Source organism: Colossoma macropomum, unplaced genomic scaffold, assembly GCF_904425465.1.
Source record: "Colossoma macropomum unplaced genomic scaffold, Colossoma_macropomum, whole genome shotgun sequence".
Lineage (NCBI taxonomy): Eukaryota > Metazoa > Chordata > Actinopteri > Characiformes > Serrasalmidae > Colossoma > Colossoma macropomum.
In genome coordinates this window covers 2,367,775-2,393,179 of record NW_023495565.1, presented here as the reverse complement: position 1 = coordinate 2,393,179, position 25,405 = coordinate 2,367,775, and the positions used below count along the sequence as shown (strand labels likewise).

Genomic DNA, 25,405 nt, shown 5'->3' with positions numbered 1-25,405 from the left:
GGTAGAAGTGGTGGCAGGCGATGCTTTAGAAACACTGGCTTGGGTAAGGGGATACTGCTGACCAGGAAGCGGAATAAAAGTAATTGCATGGGTTTGTGGGGTACCAAAGAGGACAGGAGGCATGGAAGATGATGGCAAGATCTGAGCAGGCCCTGGGGTTGGAGGCTTTGGAAAAAGCTGCCTCTTTGGCGCCACCTTGGGTCTAACAGCTGCTGGGGCAGCCGCAACTGCATCAGTTGCCATCCTCTTAGTGCCTGTCCCGTTGTGTTGTCAGGTAGATGATATGTGTGTGGCTCACCAGGTACCTGTGGAGTGAGAGCAGGACGCACATTTGCTGCCAGGAGAGTCTCAGCAGCCACCGGGACCCGACTGGGAAGGTCAATGCCCTGCAACACAAGGGCATTGTCTTGCTTTTTCACCCTGCGGTTGTGCCACTGGTTCAGTGTTGTTTGGTTAACTTCCACCAGCTGTATTGATGTTTCCTGCATTATGGTGCCATTGCCCAAGATAAGCTGCCGTATTTTGCGGTAGTCCTGAAGAATCAGTGACCATCTGAGAGTGGTCCGCCCTTGTTTTTTTGGACTCTTGTGGAGACCACAAAGCCTTACAAAAATGGCCTCAACAAGACGGCAGCAATCCGGCCACTGTGCCAGCGGAGCAGTGGTGGTAAGGGCGCTTCTCTTCAAGCTGTCCACCCCAGAAGTAAATTCAGCCCTCTTTTTAGGTGACCGGAATCTCCCAGTTGTCAGCTTATCTTGGTGCCTGGCAGCAAACACCACCCGCTGCATGTCGTAATCAAGCATGTTCTGCCACAGGGCCACAATGGTGCTTGCCTAAAAATGAAGAAAGAAAAAGTATGAAAGTTTATGCAGTCAGAGATACCACAAATCTTTATGGGAATTATAAATGTGAGAATGAAATAATGCTGCATTTCTATTTTGCACATAATAAATGCTAGTAACCTGCTGTCTGCTGAGGGTCAGAGATGTTTGTGTCCTGAGCTCCACCAGATACTCTGCCAAGCTGTCTACCCGATCCATATTATATTTATGATTAATATTTTAACACATTATTCATTATATTTATTGTGGTGTCTGTAGTGTATTTATATGTATATAACACATTTCTTTGTAGGTCAACTAAACTTAACTTTTTGTATTGACAGTGTGACTGTACTGATAATGGTACTTACCAAATGCTCTTCAGGGACCTGCTGTGGGTCACCTGAGACACTAGCGGGGCGTACAAAAGGAAAGGTGATGGTGGCCTCAGGCTGGACAGAGGGCATTCCAGGCAGAGGGAAAGAATACACAATTAGTCATGAATGCAGTCACTCGAAACTGTGTAAGTATTATGTTTTTTGCTATACATTATATTTATAATTAATGTTTTAACACATTATTCATTATATTTATTGTGGTGTCTGTAGTGTATTTATATGTATATAACACATTTCTTTGTAGGTCAACTAAACTTAACTTTTTGTATTGACAGTGTGACTGTACTGATAATGGTACTTACCATGGTACTTATGCTCTTCAGGGACCTGCTGTGGGTCACCTGAGACACTAACAGGAAGGGTGATGGTGGCCTCAGGCTGGACAGAGGGCATTCCAGGCTGGGCAGAGGGCAGCAGTGCAGGCTGGACTCAGGGCGGCAGTGCAGGCTGGACAGAAGGCATTCCAGGCTGGACAGAGGACGGAGGTTCAGGCTGGGCAGAGATCTGCAGTGCAGGCTGGACAGAGGGCATTCCAGGCACATCAGGTTGGATGCAGGGCAATGTAGGCTCTGCAGTAAGTTTTGCATGCTGGACACATGGCATTCCTGGCTTAGCAGAGGTTGACGAGTCAAGACTTGGGAACGTCAGATCCAATGAATGGTCCTCCTCAAACCCTTCATCTTCTTGTTCGTCTTCCCCTGCCAGGTCCTCCAGTAAGCCCTCAGTCTCCTCTGAGTCCGGAGTGACGTCTTGCAGGGGCAGTCCTGTCTGTCTTAGCAGTTGTCCACACCAATCAGCTCTCCTAGAAATTCAAGACAATGTTATTTAAAAATATATGCAAATATGTACTTGTCTGAAGAAGGCAATTAATGTAATAATAATAATATTAACAATGTTTTGTACCAGTGTACTTTGCAGGGGGTTGAAAAGATGAGACGTATTTCCTGCCAAAAACCTTCAGGCTGTTGGTGTTCACACAGTGAAGGACATCCCCCGCATAGGTCATCAGAGAGGCTGGCTGGCTAGCCACGGATGCAGCTGCTCTGTCCTGATTCCACCTGCTGAGACCTTCCAGGAGGTACAGCTGAAAATTTAAGCTGTTTGCAGTGGTTCCTAGAAAAAACATTTATAACCAAACATTTTAGGTAACTTAGTAAAAAAAAATATTTATTTTGAGATGGCCAAGATGACTGGAACTAACCTGGAATAAATCTCTGCCGGTGGCAGTGAAATGACTCCAGTGATGTGGACCCCCTGGCACATCTGTACCTATGCCAGCCAACTTCTTTGTGATCTGAAATGACACAAAAGTAAGTACATTACAGTTATGACATTTGCATATACAAACACACACATTTATCTGGTATGCCTACATTATATTGTTAATAACCTTTTTAGTTGAGTCCATCTTTAAAATGGACCCAAAGGTGGATGTGATGGTGGCCTTGATGTGATCCATCCGGCTGATGATGTCTCTGCCATACACAGACAGGAGCCAGCGACTGGTGGGCACATCTATTGGTTCAGGGGGTTCCTGGCAGGCCACTGGGAAAAGGCTGGGGCGGTTCACAAAGCTTGCACACTCCTCCAAGTAGTGGGTCAGCCGGTTCAACCATTCCTCACCGTGGTTCTCCTTTAACTGCTTCACCAGTCGGGTAGGGCTGTTACCCAGAGTCCGGTCCCGAAGCAGACGAATAACGCGGATGTCACATGCATACCTTGATTAGAAAATATGTACAATTAGTTAATATAGATTTTTAGACCTTTTTAGTACTTTTGTTTGGTAAAATACTTCAATACAACAAAAGCTTTAACCACATTACTTATGACTACTTATAATTACTTAATATTTTCAGCAGACACTGATTCAAAACTTTACTGAACTATTATTTAAACTTGTAAAATTACTGAGTAAACTCACTTCTGTGTCAGGATGAGACGGAACATCTTTTGATGGGGTAAGTCTAGCTGGTCCGGGCTGTCTGACTGGTAGACAAAAACGTCGGGCGACACACAGTACACCTGAGGATCTCTGTCACCAGCAGATAGAAGGTATCAATGTCCAGGACTTTGCGCACTCTCTTATGTACACCATAGCCAGTCAGCTGCTTGCCACAGGTTGGACAGAACACCCTAACTTTCCACTGGTGGTAGGGCATCCACACCATGAGCTGGTGGGTGAAAAAGCGTTCTGGTGTTGGAGCCTACCAAGATGTGCAATGGCACGGGAGGCTCATACCACAGCTTTAAGTCGGGGAGCAGCTTTCCGGCATGGTAGAGGGCAGAGACAATCCATCGTTGATCCTGCACTGGAATCGAGTTCTTCATCTCAACAGGAAGCCAAAATGAAGCAGAAGCAGGACCAGCCAGATCCTCACCCTAAGTACATGACATTAAATAAAATTTTTTAAATTCTTGTTTCTACTTAATTCTTTCTACTTCCTTCCATTCAATCCTTTATTAAGACTTTTTTAAAAAAAGGACTGAATGGAATTATTGTTTTCAGCATATGAACAGAAACTAGTGTATTGTTAAAATAAGAACTTACAACAGAGCTGGCAACAACTGTAGACATGGTGGTGGGTGTCTGTGCAGGACTAATACAGCCTGCAGTAGTGGTCCTTAAAGCAGCCTCAGAAGGACTAGGGCTACCTGAGGTGGTGGTCCTAACAGATACCTCACCAGGACTAGGGGTGCGAGGGGTGCCAGGAGTGATGGTGTAGGTCTCATCAGGACTGGAAGGGATGACAGTGTAGATGGATGTACTGCCAGTGCTGGCGCTGCTTGAGGTGACGGCAGGGCAGGGTAGTGGCTAGAAACAAAGAGACATTATAAGGAAATTAAAGAAGTTATAGTTCAAAAGATTTATTCAAGATGATTCATTTGTCGTATCATGCGTACCTGGCATGGCTTTTGAGAGACCAAATTAGGTTTGGCCACAGCACTGTGTGTCCCACCAAAACGTTGCCTATCAAACTAAAAGAAGAGGAGCAAATCAAGTAAGTGGTTTAAAAACATCTACGGCAAAGAACATAATTGTGTCTGCCTATAATAAAGCAACAATGGTCAGACAGCATTCATACATATCAATGCATATTCACCATAGACAAAGTTAGTGCAGGTTGGCGAGGGCTCTGCACTGGGGAAGAGGGGGAGGCTGTGGTTGTGACTGAAGTCACAGGGCCTGAAAAAAGAAGAACACAAACAGATTATTCATACACATATATAGACATCACATCCATTTTTTGAGATTTTCCTCAGCGTCTGTTCTTGATATTTTAAAATTTACCCTGATAATATGAAATCCACAGTTGCAACTCCGATACCCGCGAAACAAAGTGGTTTGTCCACGGGACTGCAGTGGACACTTCTCTATCTACAACGATTCACAATACATAATTTATTTCAAGATTTAAAGCTGAAATGTTGTCATCTTCTAGCTACTACATGAAAACCATTATGTATTTGCACTGGGGTACTGTACCTTCGGATAGAAGTCATACCACTTCTTTTGTCTGGATGCGGGCCGGTTGCCTGCGTCAGAGGGCCAGATCCCAGAAGCAGCAAACCTCTTTAGGCGTGACATCCACTCGTCATCCCCCATAGCTTTGTGACTTTTAGAAGTCATCTTTCACTAACAGTAACAGACTTACATAAAATATAGATATGTATAGAGATATGTATGTATATATAATATATATATATATATATATATATATATATACACATATATATATATATATATATATATACATACACACACACACACATATATATATATATATATATATATATATATATATATACACTTGACTTGTCTAGATATTTTAGGATAACATTATTATAAAATTGTTACATAATTGATTGCACTGTTTTATAGCACTTAACTGATTTATACTGATATATATATATATATATATATATATATATATATATATATATATATATATATATATATATATATAAATATATACACACAAAAATATTTCCACAGTCTCTCCCACTCCTTACTTTCCCTCTCCCTCCCCTTTGTTTTGTTTATTCACTCAGGGTCGTATTTCCTCAAAGTAACGTTAAGTAGACATGACACACAGGCCTATTATAATCAGATTTACAGATTTTTTGACAGTCCTAAATAGCCATATATATATATATATATATGTATATATATATATATATATATACATATATATATATATATATATATATATATATATATATATATGCAAAAATATCCCAACGTAACGTACATAAAAAGATAACCAAACTCTGTAATGACTATGTTTACATAACATTAACGTTACGTGGCTGCCTTCTTTCTAATGACAATTTCAGCACGTTAAACCGCATTTCCGAACTAAAGTATGACTTTACAAAGCAGACAATGCGCATTTGATCAATACAGTAATTCATGGTAAGCATTTAATAATACATCTCACAATAAACGTTGAAACAAAGGACGACATTCACCTAATCGTAGCCCCTTCAACTCCAAGGAACCGTGGGCGGTTCAAACCATCCGACCTGGCCATTCGCATCGACATAACTTGCGTATCAGTTCCATTTCCAGAGTAATTACTGAACGATACGCTTCAACATAAATAACGAAATAGTAAGCATGGATTTCACAGGGTTTAATGGCCATTCATTCAATGCTCTTTATCTAAAGTTAGCGATAACAATCTTTGCTCACTGCCATGTAAGTTAGCTAACGATGTCACACAAACAACATGAGAAACTACACAGCGTTAGCGGTATACTAATAGAAAACATAAAAATTCATTTTATTTAACCAATCCAGAAATGTTAACCTTTATTAATTGGCCTGCAACCACATAGCAAGGTAAATAACACTTTAGCTAGCTAGGTAGGCACACAGTTTACATACCGTCACGAAGTAAAATGTAAAAAAAAAGCAAAATGACAAGCTTCTGTGTAGCTCAGCAAAAGTTGCGGACTCTGACTGACGGCTGAGCAGATAAAGCCCTCAGAAATGTACATGACTTAGCTACTGCGGTGACAGTGACAGACTCCTGTATCCTCTAAAGAGTGATTTGAGTTTTTGAGGTGTGAGAGCAGTCTCTCTTCTTCTTCTTCTTCTTCTTCTTCTTCTTCTTCTTCTTCTTTCTCGATAGGTGACGGACTTCGGCAATGAAAATTACAGTATTTACAGTATTTATATACTCAATAAAGATTTGGAGGGAAGCCATTTCATTGGATTAAATTTATATCGTACGAGCGGGAGAGGTTTTAATTCGCTATTACCTCAGTATCGTACGAGCGGGAGACGTTTTAATTAGATTAAAAACTAAACTTTAATTCGCTAACTTTATTTCGAATGTACTTCAGAATTAAAAACATTAAATAACGTAAACAAATAAGTTCGTTAACTTGGGCGACTACAACTGTACAATCACGAAGTCGTGGATTTAGGTGCTTCTACACACTGAAAGGGCGTTTCCAGCACTTGACAAGCGCTCAGAAGCTTTAGAAAGGCTGGAAAAGATGTGCAGTACTGTCTTAACGTGGATTTAGTGTAATGACTATAAACAAATATTTCTGCCATATATTGTCCTTTATATGTTTGGGAACAGACAGAAAATAGCATTTTCTTAATAAAAATATGCCTACTTTAACTTGGGTGACTACACCCGTACAATAATTAATTCGCGGATTTAGGGGCTTCTACAGACTGAAAAGGCGTTTCCAGCACTCCACAAGCGCTCAAACGCTTTAGAAAGGCTGAAAATGCTATTCAGTGTTGTCTTAACATGAACTCATTATAATGATTATAAACAGACATGTCTGCCATGAAATGCCATTTAAATTCCTGGGAACAGACAGATAGTAAGATTTTTCGAAAATATAATATGACTAACTTGGGTGACTACACCTGTACAATAATGATGTCGTGGATTTAGACGCTTCTTCACCCTGAAACGGCGTTTCCAGCACTTCACAAGCGCTCAGAAGCTTTAGAAAGGCTGGAAACGCTATGCGGTACTTTCTTACCGTGGACTCGGAATGATTATAAACAAATAGTTCAGCCATGAACTATCCTTGATAGGTGTGGGAACAGACTGTAAATCACATTTTCTACAAACAAAATATGTCTACTTTAACTTGGGTGACTACACCTGTACAATCATGAAGTCGTGGATTTACGCGCTTCTTAACACTCCAAAGGCAGGACTCCACAAGCGCTCAGACGCTTTAGAAAGGCTTAAAATGCTATTCGGTACTGTTTTACCGTGGACTCCTTGTGTTGTCTATAAACAGATATTTTTGCCATAAATTGCCCTTTCTATGTGTGGGAACAGACTGTAAATCATATTTTCTACAGAAAAAATATGACTACACCTGTACAATCACGAAGTCGTGGATTTAGGCGCTTCTTCACACTGAAAAGGCGTTTGCAGCACTCCACAAGCGCTCAGAAGCTTTAGAAAGGCTGGAAAGCCATGCAGTACTGTCTTAACGTGGACTCTTTGATATGACTAGAAACAGATATTTCTGCCAAAAATTGCCCTTTTATATGTGTGGGATCAGACAGGAAATCACATTTTCTGCAGAAAAAAATATGACTAATTTAACTTGGATCACTACAAATGTACAATCATGAAGTCGTGGATTTAGGCGCTTCTTCACACTGAAAAGGCTTTTCCAGCACTCCACAAGCGCTCAAACGCTTTAGAAAGGCTGGAAAGCTATGCAGTGTTGTCTTGACATGAACTCATTATACTGATTATAAACAGACATATCTGCCATGAAATGCCATTTAAATTTCTGGGAACATACAGAAAGTAACATTTTTCGAAAATATAATATGACTACTTCAACTTGGGTCACTACACCTGTACAATCATGAAGTTGTGAATGTAGGCGCTTCATCACACTGAAAAGGCGTTTCCAGCACTTCACAAGCGCACAAAAGCTTTAGAAAGGCTGGAAACGCTATTCGGCACTGTCTTAACGTGGACTCATTGTAATGATTATAAACAGATATTTCTGCCACGAACGATCCTTTATATGTGTGGGAACAGACAGGAAATCACTTTGCTTGAGATAAAATATGACTACTCTAACTTGGGGGACTACACCTGTACAATCATGATGTCGTGGATTTCGGCGCTTCTTCACACTGAAAAGGCGTTTGCAGCACTCCACAAGCGATCAGAAGCTTTAGAAAGGCTGGAAAGTTATGCAGTACTCTCTTAACGTGGACTCATTGTAATGATTATATACAGATATTTCTGCCATAATTTGTCATTTATATATGTAGGAACAGACTGTAAATCACATTTTCTAAAGACCAAATATGACGAACTTAACTTGGGGGACTTCACCTGTATCATCATGAAGTCGTGGATTCCGGCGCTTCTTCGCACTCAAAAGGCGTTTCCAGCACTCCACAAGCGCTCAGAAGCTTTAGAAAGGCTGGAAACGCTATGCAATATTTTCTTCACGTGAGCTCATTATAATGTTTACAAACGGACATTACTCCCATAACATATTCTTTATATCTTTGTGACCAGTCAGTAAATCACATTTTCTTTAGAAAAAATATGACTACTTAAACTTAGGTGACCACACCTGTACAATTATCAAGTCGTAGTTTTCGGCGTTTGATTATACTGAAAAGGCTCTTTCTGCACTCCACAGTCGCTCAGACGCTTAGCAAAAGCCAGGAGCGCTTTTCAGTATTCTCTTAACGTGAGGACACCATAATGAATATAAACAGACATTTCTGCCATAAAATACCCTTTATATGTAATGTAACAAACAGTAAATCACACATTTTTCAGAAAAAAATATGACTCACTTGGTTGACTACGCCTGTACAATAATGAAGTGATGGTTTTAGGCTGTTATTCACACTGGAAAGGCGCACTCCAGAAATGCTTAAACGCTTTAGAAAGGCTCGCAACGCTGTGCGTTAGTCTATCAACCTCAACTCATTACAATGATCAGAAACAGACATTTCTTCAATAAAATACACTTCATGCGCAACGGAACAATGCGTAAGTCATATTTTCATGAGACATAAAACTAAAGTATTACTTTGAGTAACCAAGTCTTTACAATCATGAAATCGTTGTTTAAGACGTTTGTTTACACAGAAAAGGCGTGTAATACACTGCACAAGCGTCCAAACGCTTTAGAAAAGCCAGAAGAGCAATGCAGTATTCTCTTAACATGAAGACATTATGATGATCAGCAAGAGAAACTTCTGCAATAACATACCCTTTGTCTCCAAAGCAACTGACCTATAATCAAATTTTAATGAGAAAGAACACTAAAGTACACCAAACCTGTACAATACGGACATATTCCTTATGCAAGCTTGTCTGAAGCGTGCTTTTCCGTGTTAACGCACGCCTAAACCTACTATTTCATGATTGTACAAATTTGTTCACCCAAGTTAATGCTTTAGTGCAGAATTGTCTGTTTCGAATCACTGTAATGAGTTCACGTTAAGATTATACTGCATAGCGTGTCTAGCCTTTCTAAAGCGTTTGAGCGCTTGTGGAGTTGCTGGAAACGCCTTTTGAGTGTGAAGAAGCGCCTGAAACCACGACTTCATGATTGTACCGTTGTGGTTAACGTAGTCATATTTTATCTGAAGAAAATGTGATTTACGGTTTGTTCCCTTACATATAAAGGATATTTTATGGCAGAAATAATTGTTTATAATCATTACAATGAGTTCAACTTAAGAGAATTCTGCACAGCGTTTCCAGCCTTTCTATAGCGTTTGAGCACTTGAGGAGTACTGGACACGCATTTTCAGTGTGACCCAGACAGCATGAAGACTCGGCAAAGCTCGGCTGATCTGTGGCAGCGTCGGCTGAGACTCGTCATCGGCCAGCTTGAATTGGGCCGAGTGTGGATGACGCTCAGCAAAAGAACTTGCAAAAGGGGCTCGGGCCGATTCCCGTATTTTGTGTGTGTGTGTTTGTGTGTGTGTGCATTATTCATCTATAGGGCAATAGGACTATGCGTAAAAGATAATCGTCGCCATGTTGGAAAAATAACCGACAGAACTAGAGGGGACTAGCTGACTGTTAATTCTCTCTGCTACGTTCTGTAATGCTAGCTTTACATACGACATAGCTCTTCCCTCTTCCCTCTGTTTATTTTACTTTACCTTAAGTTTAGCTTGAGTGCGTGAACCGAAAATAAATGCCGACGTGCTTTAGAACTTATACTTGCTTCAGTGTGACTCGATGCGGTAAAAGAGATAAAGTGATTGGGCATTACCCTAAAGAAGCTAGCACAAGCCCAGGAGAGAAAGAGCCTCTTATCCTCGTTTTCGCCCGGGAAACAGGTTCAGAAAAAGGTAACAAGTAATATTAAATAATATATATACATAATGTTTTATTCACTGTTACTGTTGAAACATTAAGTAAAATACATTACCCATACGTCCTAAAGAGAGCTCCACCAATCAGAGACATCGCTGTTAGCGTGGCGATTTAGACAGTGTGCTCTAGCGCCAGAAGAGCACGAAGCACAGCGGCGTCTGTCAGCGATCAGCAGCAGCGCGGTTTCACTGTCGGATATGATGCGTTTTTAGGGATACAGAGGAGAAGAGAGCTCAGATTGAAAATCAGAGTCCGGCCGTGTAGTGGAGCGTAGTTTGTGTGAGGGGGCAGGTGGTCGGTTCTGTCAGAGGTGGTCGGTGGTCGGTTCTGTCAAAAATCCCCTTTACTCCACACATTAACGCAGCATCGAACTTTCTCCACCCTTCAGGCTCCCTTTCAGTGATTACATTTGTCCTTTGGTGCCAAATCAATGAGTAAAATAAGAAGAAAGGCCACATTAGGATTAATATAATTCTTGTGGAGGCCAATAAACTGCACCATGACTTCTAAAAACTTGATAGCAAAAACAGAATAAACGGACTGTTAAAGCTATAATGATACACATCAAACATTATATGTGCATAAGGCTGTACTGTCTACAATGTTAAAAGCGTAATGTCTACAAAAACACTGAAGAGAAAATATAAAGAAAACTGCAAAAGTAGGTGACAAAAGGAGTGAACTTGATTGGTTGAAACCATTCACAGTGCTTTGTAAGTACACAGTCTTGCACCTTTACCTTTTTGTTAATTTTTCTAATCTTTTTTTGCACCAGTTTAATGTTTGTAAGGTCATGATTTGTCTCGCAGCTAACTGGTTTGCTTGAGTGCTTAAAACTCTCCAAAATGTCTGTGGAAGAAATGAATGGGATTTTTACTTTCATAAACAGAGCTGCTAAAAAGTGGGCGGTCACTGTCCGGCTCTATCATGGGGCCTTTAAAAGCAGGTAGGCAACAGTAAATTGCCCTTATTTTCTGTACAGCTCAAGTTGGCTGGTGGTTAACTGAGTAATGAAAACTCTACTATAACAATGGAAAACAGCTTGCTTTTTACTAATATGTAAAGCACATGGGCATGGCTTTGGAAATCACTTGCAATCTAAAGATTCTCTAGCAGGGAGCGTGATTAGCATGCAAGTCCCCATAAATCTGCACCAGAAGTTTATGAGCAGATGTTTGCAGTAACATCTATTAAAACGACAGGTGAAGTAGTTTTCACCTAACTACAGCAGATATTGAGAATTTTTAAATATCTCCCGGGCCTACAGTGTTACATTATTTAATATGTGACTTTTTTTTAAAACATTTTAAATAAATCAGTTAATATTAAATGCATGTCAGCTAAAGATATAGGTCTAAGCAGCAGATCTGTGCTGATCAGGACAAGAGAGCGAAGGAAACAAACAGCATTTTACTAAAACTATTTCTGATTTTCATTATCATTGAAATGATTGATGAAGCATTAGATTTTGATCAATTGTATATATATATATATATATATATATATATATATATATATATATATATATATATATATATATATATATATTTATATCGACTGACACTTCATTAAGTACATCTCCTTGAATCTACACTCATTGCCAATTTTTTCAGCTCCACTTACCATATAGATCATGAAAATGTAATATGCAAAATGCAAAATGTCAATTTATCTGTATGTTTGCATTTAAATTTCCCACGCATATATGCAGTTCAAATTCAATTCAGCTATTTTAACTTGTCATTTGGTTCGCTAATACTGACTATGTAGCTTCATTTAAATTAAAATATATTTTTAGAGTTGCATAGTTATGCTTCGTATGATTGGTATCAAAATGATAATTACAATGTAATTTACCTTATATGCATTTTCACTGTCTAGTAATGCTTTTGAATTTGCATTATTAAAGAGAAGTCCAAGCTAGAAAGAGGGCAAAATTCAGATGTACAAAAGGAACTAATGCCATTCCTCTTTGCAATTAGATATTCTTGCCTACTGCGCTCATTCCGTGGCAAAATGATTTTGAAAATGCATTTGACCTGATTGTATTCTCTTTTTTATAGACTTTCACCTGTCAGGCATCCAATCAGGTCAGTGCCAGCAACACACTCAGCAAAAATGGCTTTATCTGAAGAATGGGGCCCAAGAGTAGCTATTCTTACATTACTAGATGGGGTAAAGCAGAAAAATATATACCTTGGTGTTGCTTACAATATCTTTATGCATGACCTGATGAGAGTGTTTAGTTGAAAGTGTGGCTAGGTTTTCTGGTTTATCAGTCTGGGAGTCGTTGATAAACTTAAGGCTAATGTTAGCTTTTTCAAGTTTCCATTTCACATTAAATAGCACTGCAGTAACATTTGGGTGCATTTAGGCACCAGAATGTAACTGCTGCACCGTTCAAGGTGGAATAGAAAATTTGAAAAAGCAGGGGCTAAATGACTGCCTATTACCAGGGGTACAGGGAGGCCTGCTAGTTGATGCCAAGTAGGGATATTTTCTACATCTTCTACAAAGTGAGTATCAGAAGTGGATTTTTTTTTCTAAATGTTAGTGTTAAATGTCTAATTATGCTCCTGGCAAAAACTGCAGTTTCACTTGTTTTCTACCCCACACCTGATCCTGGTCATCAACTGATTATCAAGTCCTTCATGAACTGGATCAGGTGGGGTGAGGAGGGAGTAGACAAAACTCAAGTGCTGTGGGTTGCTAGGAGCATAATTAATAATAAAAAGGAATATAATTAAGAAGCAGTTGTCTGTTCACATGCTGTTCTCAAAGAAATGTAATAAAATGTAATGTTTTGAAAAGCTTACTTTCTTGTCATGGTTGTTGGTTACACAAGGCAAACAGGCATGTAATTTTATGTGGTGTATGATGATTATTGATTAGATAAGTGACGTTTACATGTTTTAAGCTGTAACAGTACACAAATTCCTTAAAATGTAATTTTATATTTTAGAGTGTAGAGTAGTGTTCCCCAACCCTGGTCCTGGAGCCTCCCCTGCTCCCTTCGTGTTTTCCCTACTCTCTACACTCCTGATCCCAACTAGTCATCTCATTAACAAAACTTTCCTTTGTTGAAGTAGGTGAGTTAGAGCAGGGAAAACACTCAAATGTGCAGAGCCGTGGTTCTTCAGGGGATTGTTGAATATCATAGCATACGGTCTTTTGCCCGGATGTGAGCCGAACAGTTGGACCAGAATCAGACCTAGATTCGAACCAAGGCTGTGCCGAGTGTCACAGCATGCAGTACATGGCCTGGACGTGGGCCAGTCAAATAAATACCAGCTTGCGGTACTCGGCCCGGATGTAAGCTGAGCATTTGGGCCAGAATTGGGCCTAGATTCAAACCGAGGCTGTGCCGAGTATCACAGCACGCAGTACTTGGCCCAGATGTGGGCCAATCATTCGGGCCGGATGTGGGCCAATCAAATAAATACCGGCTGACGGTACTTGGCCCGGATGCGAGCCGAGCAATTGGACCAGAATCGGCCCTAGATTCAAACTGAGGCCACGCCAACTGTTTCGGCATGCAGCACTCAGCCCGGACGTGGGCCAGTCGTTGGGGCCTGATGTGGGCCGATCTAATAAATACTGGTATGCAGCACTTGGCCCGAATGTGAGCTGAACATTTGGGCCAGAATTGGGCCTAGATTCAAACTGAGTCTGGGCCGATGAGATTCATGCTTGGTATGCGGAATTTGGGCCAGAAGTGGGCAGACTGATTTTTGCTATGTGAGGAACACCACGACTTCATGATTGTACAGGTGTAGTCACCCAAGTTAACGTAGTCATAGTTTTTTAAGGCCTAAGAGCTGCCATTCCTCATTTTATTCATGACAGTCTCATTGGCTTAGTCATTGTAAGCAGATCCTTGCCTGGGTTTCAGAGCTGCATTCACAATTTCTTTTCAACTATCTGAACAGGTTGGGCTTTTGGTCCAAAAACCAAAAGACTTCAAGCTCCCATACCAATATTAAAGTCACTGTAATTAAGCGTTGGGTATTTTATACTGGGCCCATCATGACCTTTGGCTAATAGCTCAGATTAAATGTTTTCTTTAAGGCTAAAAGTCTGGGTCATGATTACTATGTCTCCATATAATTAATTCCCTATTCAACTCTAATAGCATAGAGGCCTCTGGGCCTGTGTTTAAGAGCTCATGTGCCATCTTACTCTTTCAAAATGAAATGGCTCATACTGGGTACTGGCTCAGAGAATTCATTGCAATTTCTTTTCATCCTTGGCCTCAGTTAACAAGTGCAGTGATAAGATAATAGGCTTTGCCTTCCAAATGACAATTTGAATATTGTAGTTCCTGTTCTAAGAGGCTGGGTCTTGGCCGTCTCCTAAGGGATTTTGTTTTGGTGATACAATGTTGGGACTTGGCCTCTCAACTCCTATTGCAAATTTTGTTCTTTAGAGTCCAAAAGGCTGGCTCATGCTAATGGAACTTTGTAGGGGTGTTAGGTCTTTCTCTTGAACATTATTGTCACTGTCTTAAGGTTTAGTTGATTCTTAATGGGCTACGGACCAGTGCCTTACAACATGAATTATAGACTTTAATCTTTCTCAGCTAGATGAAAGAAGCTTGAGAACAAGACCCTGGGCTTCAGATGAACAAACAAAATTTCTGGGGACGATTATAAGGAATTTATGTCAGGGGAGATGATGTTAGGCCTTGGCTCCTGTTCAAATTTTTAATTTTTAGACACTGAAAGTCTGGGTCATGGGTACTTGTTCTTTCCTTGGGCGTTAGTAATGTCATCGCAATTTCATTTCAGTCACGGAGACTAATCAGGGATTTATTATATTCTCTATATTTCAGTGTTGGTTTTAGTTCCTTGACTTTTGCCCTTTGTGTCAAAATCATGCCCACGATTTCATTATTTCGAAGCAATTTGGCAGGGGACCCTTGGCCTGGGCCATAGCTCTCCCCCAAAAACATGACCTGCTATATTCTAAGGCGTTTTATCTTCCCCAGAGGACCCTTGGCCTAGGCCGTAGAGCGTCCATTCCAAATGTCATTCTTGACAGTCTCATTGCCTTGGTCATTTGCAGCATGTCCATGCCTGGGTTTTAGACCTGCATTCACAATTTGTTTTCAACTATCTGAACAGGTTGGGCTTTTGGTCCAAAAACCAAAAGACTTCAAGCTCCCATACCAATATTAAAGTCACTGTAATTAAGCGTTGGGTATTTTATACTGGGCCCATCATGACCTTTGGCTAATAGCTCAGATTAAATGTTTTCTTTAAGGCTAAAAGTCTGGGTCATGATTACTATGTCTCCATATAATTAATTCCCTATTCAACTCTAATAGCATAGAGGCCTCTGGGCCTGTGTTTAAGAGCTCATGTGCCATCTTACTCTTTCAAAATGAAATGGCTCATACTGGGTACTGGCTCAGAGATTTCATTGCAATTTACATATACGGCATTTTGCAGACGCTCTTATCCAGAGCTACTTTAATTTGAACATTTTACACAGGTAGGCGAAGGTAATGTTAGGAGTCTTGCCAAAGGACTCTTATAGGTATAGTGCAGGGTGCTTACCCAGGTGGGGATGACACCCCAACCGGCAGCATTGAATTCAGAAAGGTTACTCACTATACTATACCAACCAATGTCTTTTCATCCTTGGCCTCAGTTCAGAAGTGCAGCCTTGGGCTTTGGCCTTCAAATTACCATTCAAGTATAATAGATCCTCTTCTAAAAGGTTGGGTCTCAGCCTTATTCTAAGGGATTTTGTCAGTGATAAGACCATAGGCTTTGCCCTCCAAATGACTATTTGAATATTGTAGTTCCTGGTCTAAGAGGTTGGCTTTGGCCGTCTCCTAAGGGATGTTGTGTTGGTGATACAATGTTGGTACTTGCCCTCTGAACTCCTATTGCAAATTTTGGTCTTAAGAGTCTAGGGTTAAGTGCTCAGAAGCTTTAGAAAGGCTGGAAAGCTATACAGTACTGTCTTAACGTGGACTCATTGTAATGACCATAAACAGATATTTCTGCCATAAATTGTCCTTCATTTGTGTGGGAACAGACTATAAATCACATTGTCTAAAGAACAAATATGACTACTTTAACTTGGTGGACTACAACTGTACAGTCATGAAGTCGTGAATGCTGGCGCTTCTTCACACTGAATAGGCCTTTGCAGCACTCCACAAGCGCTCAGACCCTTTAGAACGGCTGGAAACACTATGCAGTGTTGACTTAACTTGAACTCATTATAGTGAGTATAAACAGACATTTCTGCCATGAAATGCCATTTATATGTGTGGGAACAGACAGAAAGTAACATTTTCCTAAAAAATATGACTACTTTAACTTGGGTGACTACACCTGTACAATCATGAAGTCGTGGATTTAGGCGCTTCTACACACTGAAAAGGCGTTTCCAGCATTCCACAAGCGCACAGAAACTTTAGAAAGGCTGGAAAGCTATGCAGTATTGTCTTAAACTGGACTTATTGTAATGACTATAAACAGATATTTCTGCCGTAAATTGTCCTTTATATGTGTGGGAACAGACTGTAAATCACATTTTCTTGAGAAAAAATATGACTGCTCTAACGTGGATAACTACACCTGTACAGTCATGAAATCGTTTATTTAGGCCCTTCTTCACACTGAAAAGGTGTTTGCAGCACTCCACAAGCGCTCAGACGCTTTAGAAAGGTTGGAACGCGGTACGTCCACGTTAAGACGGTACTGTCTTAACGTGGAATCGTTGTAAAGATTATAAATAGACATTTCTGCCATCGCCAATCACTGATATGTGTGAGAACAGACTGTAAATCACATTTTCTACAGAAAAAATATGACTAACTTGGGTGACTACACCTGTACAATCATGAAGTCGTTGATTTAGTCGCTTCTTCACACTGAAAAGGCGTTTGCAGCACTCCACAAGCGCTCAGACGCTTTAGAAAGGCTGGAAACACTATGCAGTGTTTTCTTAACATGAACTTATTATAATGATTAGAGAATAGACATTTCTGCCATGAAGTATCATTTATATGTCTGGGAACAGACAGAAAGTAACATTTTTCGAAAATATAATATGACTAATTTAGCATGGGTGACTACAACTGCACAATCATGAAGTTTGGATTTAGGCGCTTCTTCACACTGAAAAGGCGTTTGCAGCACTCCTCAAGCGCTCAGAAGCTTTAGACAGGCTTTAAACGCTATGCGGTACTGTCTTAACGTGGATTCATTGTAATGATTATAAACAGACATTTCTGCCATAAATTGTCCTTTATATGTGTGGGATCAGACTGTAAATCACATGTTCTCGCAGCGAAATGGCGTTTCCAGCACTTCGCAAGCGCTCAAAAGCTTTAGAAAGGCTGGAAATCTATGCAGTACTGTCTTAACGTGGACTCACTATAATGACTATAAACAGATATTTTTGCCATAATTTGTCCTTCTGGAAACCGACGGCAAAACATCACATTTTCTACAGAAAAAAATATGACTACTCTAACTTGTGTGAGTACACCTGTACAATCATGAAGTCGTGGATGTAGGCGCTTCTCCATACTGAAAAGGCGTTTCCAGCACTCCACAGGCGCTCAGAAGCTTTAGAAAGGCTGGAAACGCTATGCAGTACTGTCTTAACGTGGACTCATTGTAATGATTTTTCACAGACATTTGTGCCATGAACTGTCCTTTATATGTGTGGGAAAAGACTGTAAATCACATTTTCTTACGAAAAAATATGACTACTCTAACTTGGGTGACTACACCTGCACAATTATGAAATCGTGGATTTAGGCGCTTCTACACACTGAAAAGGCGTTTGCAGCACTCCACAAGCGCTCAGGAGCTTTAAAAAGGCTGGAAACGCTATGCGGTACTATCTTAACGTCTACTCATTGTAATGATTATAAACAGACATTTGTGCCATGACCTATCCTTGATATCCTTGGGAACAGACTGTAAATCAAATTTTCTATGGACCAAATATGACTTCTTTAACTTGTGTGACTACACCTTTACAATCATCAAGTCGTGGATTGACGCCCTTCGTCACACTGAAAAGGTGTTTGCAGCACTCCACTAGGGTTCAGAAGCTTTAGAAAGGCTGGAAAGCTATGCAATACTGTCTTAACGTGTTCTCATTGTAATGACTATAAACAGATATTTTTTGCCATAAATCTTCCTTGATATGTGTGGAAACAGACAGGAAATCACATTTTCTGCAGAAAAAATATGACTACTCTAACTTGGGTGACTACACCTGTACAATTATGAAGTCGTGGATTTAGGGGCTTCTACATACTCAACAGGCGTTTCCAGCACTCCACAAGCGCTCAGACCCTTTAGAAAGGCTGAAAATGCTATAAGATACTGTCTTAACGTGGACTCATTGTAATGATTATGAACAGACATTTCTGCCTTGACCTATCCTTGATATGTGGGGGAACAGACTGTAAATCACATTTTCTATGGACCAAATTTGACTACTCTAACTTGGGTGACTACACCTGTACAATCATGAAGTCGTGAATCTAGGCGCTTCTTCACACTGAAAAGGCGTTTCCACCACTCCACAAGCGCTCGGACCCTTTAGAAAGGCTTTAAACCCTATGCAGTGTTTTCTTAACATAAACTCATTATAATGATTATAAATAGACATTTCTCCAATGAAATGCCATTTATATGTGTGGGAACAGACAGAAAGTAACATTTTTCGAAAATATAATATTACTACTTTAGTTTGGAGAGGGAGTTGGATCTCTGCGTGTCGGGTGACGGGCGGAAGTGGACGCTCGTGTGGCCGCAGGAAGCATCCATTGAGCAGCCACAGCGCGGCCAGTTTTATTAGCGGCCGCCATTGAGCGGCCACAGTGCGGCCAGTTTTATTAGCGGCCGCCATTGAGCGGCCACAGTAGCCGCCACTGAGCGGCCAGTTTTATTAGCGGCCGCCACTCAGCTGGCACAGCGCGGCCAGTTTTATTAGTGGCCGCCATTGAGCGGCCACAGCGCGGCCAGTTTTATTAGCGTCCGCCATTGAGCGGCCACAGCGGCCGCCACTGAGCGGCCAGTTTCATTAGCGGCCGCCATTGAGCGGGCACAGCGCGGCCAGTTTTTTAGCGGCCGCCACTGAGCGGCCAGTTTTATTAGCGGCCGCCTTTGAGCGGGCACAGCGCGGCCAGTTTTATTAGCGGCCGTCATTGTCTGGCCACTTCACCAGCAGTGTTATTAGGGACTTCAGAGATTTCAGTCTTCTCCTAATGTGCTTGTTTACAGGTTCAAGTCAAATGATTCTTTTTGTCTTTTTTCCCCACAGAGCTCCACTGCCCCATCTCACAGTAATATGAAATCTTCTGTGACCAACTGCAAATAACTGTGATCTGCAACTCTTCCCACTTCTATTTAACACTACTAGTTTACACTGTTGCTGGGCTAGACCACACAAATTTGTAAACTTGGCAAGAATAAATAAACATTTTGCTGATATTATGTTTCATAGGCTTATTCCAGATCAATGAGTATCTAGTATTTAGGTAACAGTAAAGGGCAAGCCGAAATTTGTACAGAAACAATAGGGCAAACTGTTCAATTTTATTTTTGAAATTACAAGATTAAACGTTTAATGTTGTGTTATAAACATTGCATCTTCTAGATGCGTGTGGTTCCTGTCTTATAATATACATTAATAGCCCAAGTTTATTTGTATTCCCTTTTCTTCCTTTGCTTCTTAATTGCTGTAATTTTTGGTAATGTTTTACATTTAACATAATGACAATAATTCACTCAAGGTCGTGCTGTTACGTGAGATACTAGTGTATCACCATACCTTAAGCTGTTGTCTGCAATGGTACTCTCCACAAAATGGAGTAGCTAATATAGAAAACTAGCATGCCTGTTTTAAATTATTGGCTCTCCTATGATTGTATCATAAAACTTAACACAATAATTAGTTTAACAGGAATTTAAATTCTTTTGCAAAATGAAAAAATAAACATTTTTATTTATTTTATTTTTTTTTGCGTAGAATAGCGCTAATAACAGGAGCAGTACAGACTGTGACTCTGAAAAGCTAAAAGAGAAATTTACACTGTTATGAAACATTTTGTCGGTCTATTTTAAGGGAAACAAATCAAGTCTGAAAAAAGACCATCAGGAGCGTCGGTAGGCCAGGTTTAGGGGATTTTAGCTCAAATCTTACAGCGTTCACAGGGCACTAGAACCTGCAGGAGGCGCTGTTGTCATTTGCTGAAATTGTAACTCTTAATATTTTCAAAACTTTTGGGAGTACATGCAAAAATAACTCCACTAGAGTAACTCATTTCATTTTGGTATTTTATACAAAAACACAATAACTCAAAATCAATTGAGAAGATTTAATTTAAAAATTAGTACTGCAGTAAACCACAAATTGCCTTTTTCATGAACTGCACTGTTGTGTTGAACTTGGCATTTCACATCACAAAGTTGCAGTAAGGCACCGTATACATTCCATCATCCATGAAAACTGTCTCTCAATTCAACACAAATCACTGTAAAGCCATCTGTTGTGTCCTGAAAGCAGAAGGCATTCATGTGGTCAAAACCCTGCACTGACATTTGTTTAAAGGAAAATGTACTCACTTTTCACAATTACATTTACAATCTTTTTAAAGACGAACGGCTCCTTTTGATCATCAGTGCAGACAATCATTACTGTGTGATATTCTGCTTTTCCCTCTCACCCAACAAGTAGTGGAGAAAACTAAATACATTCAGTACATCACTTAACATTTCACTACCCTCTAGAGTGCTAATCAAAACACTTTTAATGGGACCAAATTAAAACATTTTAAAATAAATTCTCCCAGTGAAAAGCCAGCTTCACTGTCCAAATTGTATTTTTTTTTTATTTTATTGTTATTTTTAACATTGAAATGTGTTTTACAAAAAGAAAAACATAAGATAAAACATCTAATAATGTATTAGTTTATTGTTTTCAATGAAATACAAGTCAAAACTAATTTACAAATTACTGTTTTCCAAACCTTTTATGATTTGGAGTTGTAGTAGTTCTCTTTTCCCCAAAAGAAAAAGAAAGGGCTGTGCTTATCCACTTTTCATAAGGAAAATGCTCCCTCTTCACTGAAATACAAAGAAAGGCATAAAGAAATACAAAAAAAAAAAACAGACTGACTAACAGTCAGGAAAAGAAAGAATAAACTTTAATTTGTGGAATAGTAAGCTATGTTGAAGACGTACATTAGGGTTATAATACTATTATGAAAATTATGGTTATAAAAACTTAGATACTCAAGACCAAAAAGACACTGTAGTAAAAATTACAGCATTTGCCTGGACAGCTGCTACGTCTTTGCTTGAAAATACATGAAGATCTCAAAACAGGGGCAGTAAGATCTAACAGGATGTATCTGCATGTACATCCCACATTCGCCCCTCGACTGAAGAGCCAGCTAGCCCTACGGATTTCTATTTTTGATGAAAAACAGGTAAATACAAAAGTTTAGGTAAAGTTTAAGTTTTCACTGGGCAATATTTCATGATGTTTGATGTAGAAATACTCACAAGTAACTCAGTTATTGTTGGTAAAAAAATTTCCATTCAACTGACAGAAGCCATCATTGAACGAATCTACAAAGTCACACAGCTGGACAGAGCTGGCCTTAACAGCACTGCTTATATTCTGGAGGTTCTGACACCTGAGGTAAAATAAGATGCAATTTAAAATCAGTTATATAAAAATTACGAAAATACATTTTGTAACAATGGAAAACTTTATAATTGTTTGTTCTATTATTGCTCAGCAAACAGTGAGTGACCAGACTTGTGTGTTCTTCGCCATTCAAAGATAACCATCTTGATCCTAATGAAGACGGAGGGCTTCCACAGGTTCCAAGCAGAAATGGCCTTTGTGACAAAAGGATATTTAGAATAACATTTAACCTTTCTTTTTTCCCTTTTTTCATTTTTTTTAACCTAATCAAAATCAAGCACCAACAATCCTGATATCTAGTTTTGGCACTGCATAGGTTGTAAAGTGTTTATTTTGGCCTGTAATTTAAATATTAAGGCATTTTATTTGTTTTACTCATCTATTTTTTTTTACTTATTCTTGTTTTCTTTGCATTTATTAATTCGTCATTTACTAATTACAATTATTTATACTCCATATTTACTATTTAATGCCATTTAAGCACTGTAATAAAACATTTTATGCAAATTAAAAAAATATTTTCAAATTCTTTTCAAAGTTACTGTGTTTTTTATGCCTTTAAAGCTCTAACTTAATTCTAATTGTAAAAGTTCAAGCAGGATCAAGCAGTGTCAATATGAGAGTGGGGCTTACGACTTTCTGACCAAACTACTGAACTTCTCAGGTGGCGAAGCAGTTCTTTGAACAGCACAGAACAAAGACACCTGAAATAAAAAATAATATACTACTGGGTAATTCCCTGATGGATTACATGAAACATTATGGAAAAAAAGGAAAAAGATGGGACAAAACGACGAAATAAAATTAAAACAAAACTGGCCGCGCTGTGGCCGCTCAGAGGCTGCTTCCTGCGGCCACAAGAGCATCCACTTCCGCCCGTCACTCGGCACGCAGAGTTCCAAGTCCTACTGTTACCTTGGGTGACTACACCTGAACAATCATGAAGTCGTGGATTTAGGCGCTTCTACACACTGAAAAGGAGTTTCCAGCACTCCACAAGCGCTCAGAAGCTTCAGAAAGGCTGGAAAGCTATGCAGTACTGTCTTCACGGGGACTCATTATAATGATTATAAACAGACATTTGTGTCACGAACTATCCTTTAAATGTGTGGGAACAGACAGGAAATCACATTTCTTAAGATAAAATATGACTACTCTAACTTGGGGGACTACACTTGTAAAATCATCAAGTCGTGGATTTAGGCGATTCTTCATACTGAAAAGGCGTTTCCAGCACTCCACACGCGCTCAGAAGCGTTAGAAAGGCTGGAAAGCTATGCAGTACTGTCTTAATGTGGACTCATTGTAATGACTAGAAACAGATATTTCTGCCATAACGTGTCCTTTATATGTGTGGGAACAGACTGTAAATCACATTTTCTGCAAAAAAATTATGACTGCTCTAACTTGGGTGACTACACCTGTACAATCATGAAGTCGTGGATTTAGGCGCTTCTACATACTGAAAAGGCGTTCACAGCACTTCGCAAGCGCTCAGAAGCTTTAGATAGGCTGGAAAGCTATGCAGTACTGTCTTAACGTGGACTCTTTGTAATGATTATAAACAGACATTTCTGCCATGACCTATCCTTGATGTGTGTGGGAACAGACTGTAAATCACTTTTTCTAAAGAAAAAAATATGACTACTCTAACTTGGGTGACGACACCTGTACAATCATGAAGTCGTGGATTTAGGCGCTTCTTCACACTGAAAAGGCGTTCACAGCACTTCACAAGCGCTCAGTAGCTTCAGAAAGGCTGGAAAGCTATGTAGTACTGTCTTAACGAGGACCCATTGAAATGACTATTATGAACGATATTTCTGCCATAAATTGTCCTTTATATGTGTGGGGACAGACTGTAAATCGCATATTTTTAAGAAAAAATATGACTACTCTAACTTGGGGGACTACACCTATACAATAATGAAGTCGTGGATTTACGCGACTTTGCAGTAATCCACAAGCGCTCAGAAGCTTTAGAAAGGCTGGAAACGCTATGCAGTACTGTCCGAACGTGGACTCATTGTGTTGACTATAAACAGATATTTTTGCCATAAATTGTCATTTATACGTGTGGGAACAGACTGTAAATCACATTTTCTACAGAAAAAATATGACTACTTTAACTTGGGTGACTACACCTGTACAATCATGAAGTCGTGAATTTAGGCGCTTCTTCACACTAAAAAGGCGTTTCCAGCACTTCGCAAGCGCTTAGAAGCTGTAGATAGGCTGGAAAGCTTTGCAGTACTGTCTGAACGTGGACTCATTGTAATGACTATAAACAGATATTTTTGCCATAAATTGTCCTTTAGAAAGGCTGGAAAAGCTATGCGGTACTATCTTAACGTCTACTCATTGTAATGATTATAAACAGATTGTAAATCAAATTTTCTATAGACCAAATATGACTTCTTTAACTTGAATTACTACACCTGTACAATCATGAAGTCGAGGATTAAGGCGCTTGTTCACATTGAAAAGGCGTTTCCAGTACTTCGTAGGCGGTCAGAAGCTTTAGGTAGTCTGGAAAGCTATGCAGTACTGTCTTAACGTGGACTCATTGTAATGACTATAAACAGACATTTCTGCCATGACCTATCCTTGATATGTGTGGGAATAGACTGTAAATCACTTTTTCTAAAGAAAAAAATATGACTACTCTAACTGGGGTGACTACACCTGTACAATCATGAAGTCGTGGATTTAGGCGCTTCTTCACACTGAAAAGGCGTTTGCAGCACTCCACAAGCGCTCAGACGCTTTAGAAAGGCTGGAAAGCTTTGCAGTACTGTCTGAACGTGGACTTATTGTAATGAGATAAACAGATTTTTCTGCCATAAATTGTCCTTTATATGTGTGCGAACATACAGTAAATCACATTTTCAACTGAAAAACCGTTAACTTTGGTGACTACACGTGTACAATCATGAAGTCGTGGATTTAGGCCCTTCTTCGCACTGAAAAGGCGTTCGCAGCACTCCGCAAGCGCTCAGAAGCTTTAGAAAGGCTGGAAACGCTGTGCGATACTGTCTTCACGTGGACTCATTGTAATGACTATAAACAGACATTTGTGCCATGACCCATCCTTGATATGTGTGGGAACAGACTGTAAATCACA

The 25,405-nt window shown here is 39.8% G+C and overlaps 1 protein-coding gene across 1 annotated transcript; it reads right to left on the bottom strand.

Moving 5' to 3' along the window:
- Positions 1-3,352: 3,352 nt before the first annotated feature.
- LOC118802396 (LIM domain-binding protein 3-like) lies at positions 3,353-4,823 on the bottom strand. The gene is made up of 5 exons (XM_036562917.1): positions 4,754-4,823; positions 4,321-4,403; positions 4,121-4,195; positions 3,768-4,031; positions 3,353-3,598 (listed from the first exon to the last, which is right to left on the bottom strand). Exons 1-5 carry the CDS (start codon positions 4,821-4,823, stop codon positions 3,353-3,355), a joined length of 738 nt encoding a protein of 245 aa, XP_036418810.1.
- Positions 4,824-25,405: the final 20,582 nt, after the last annotated feature.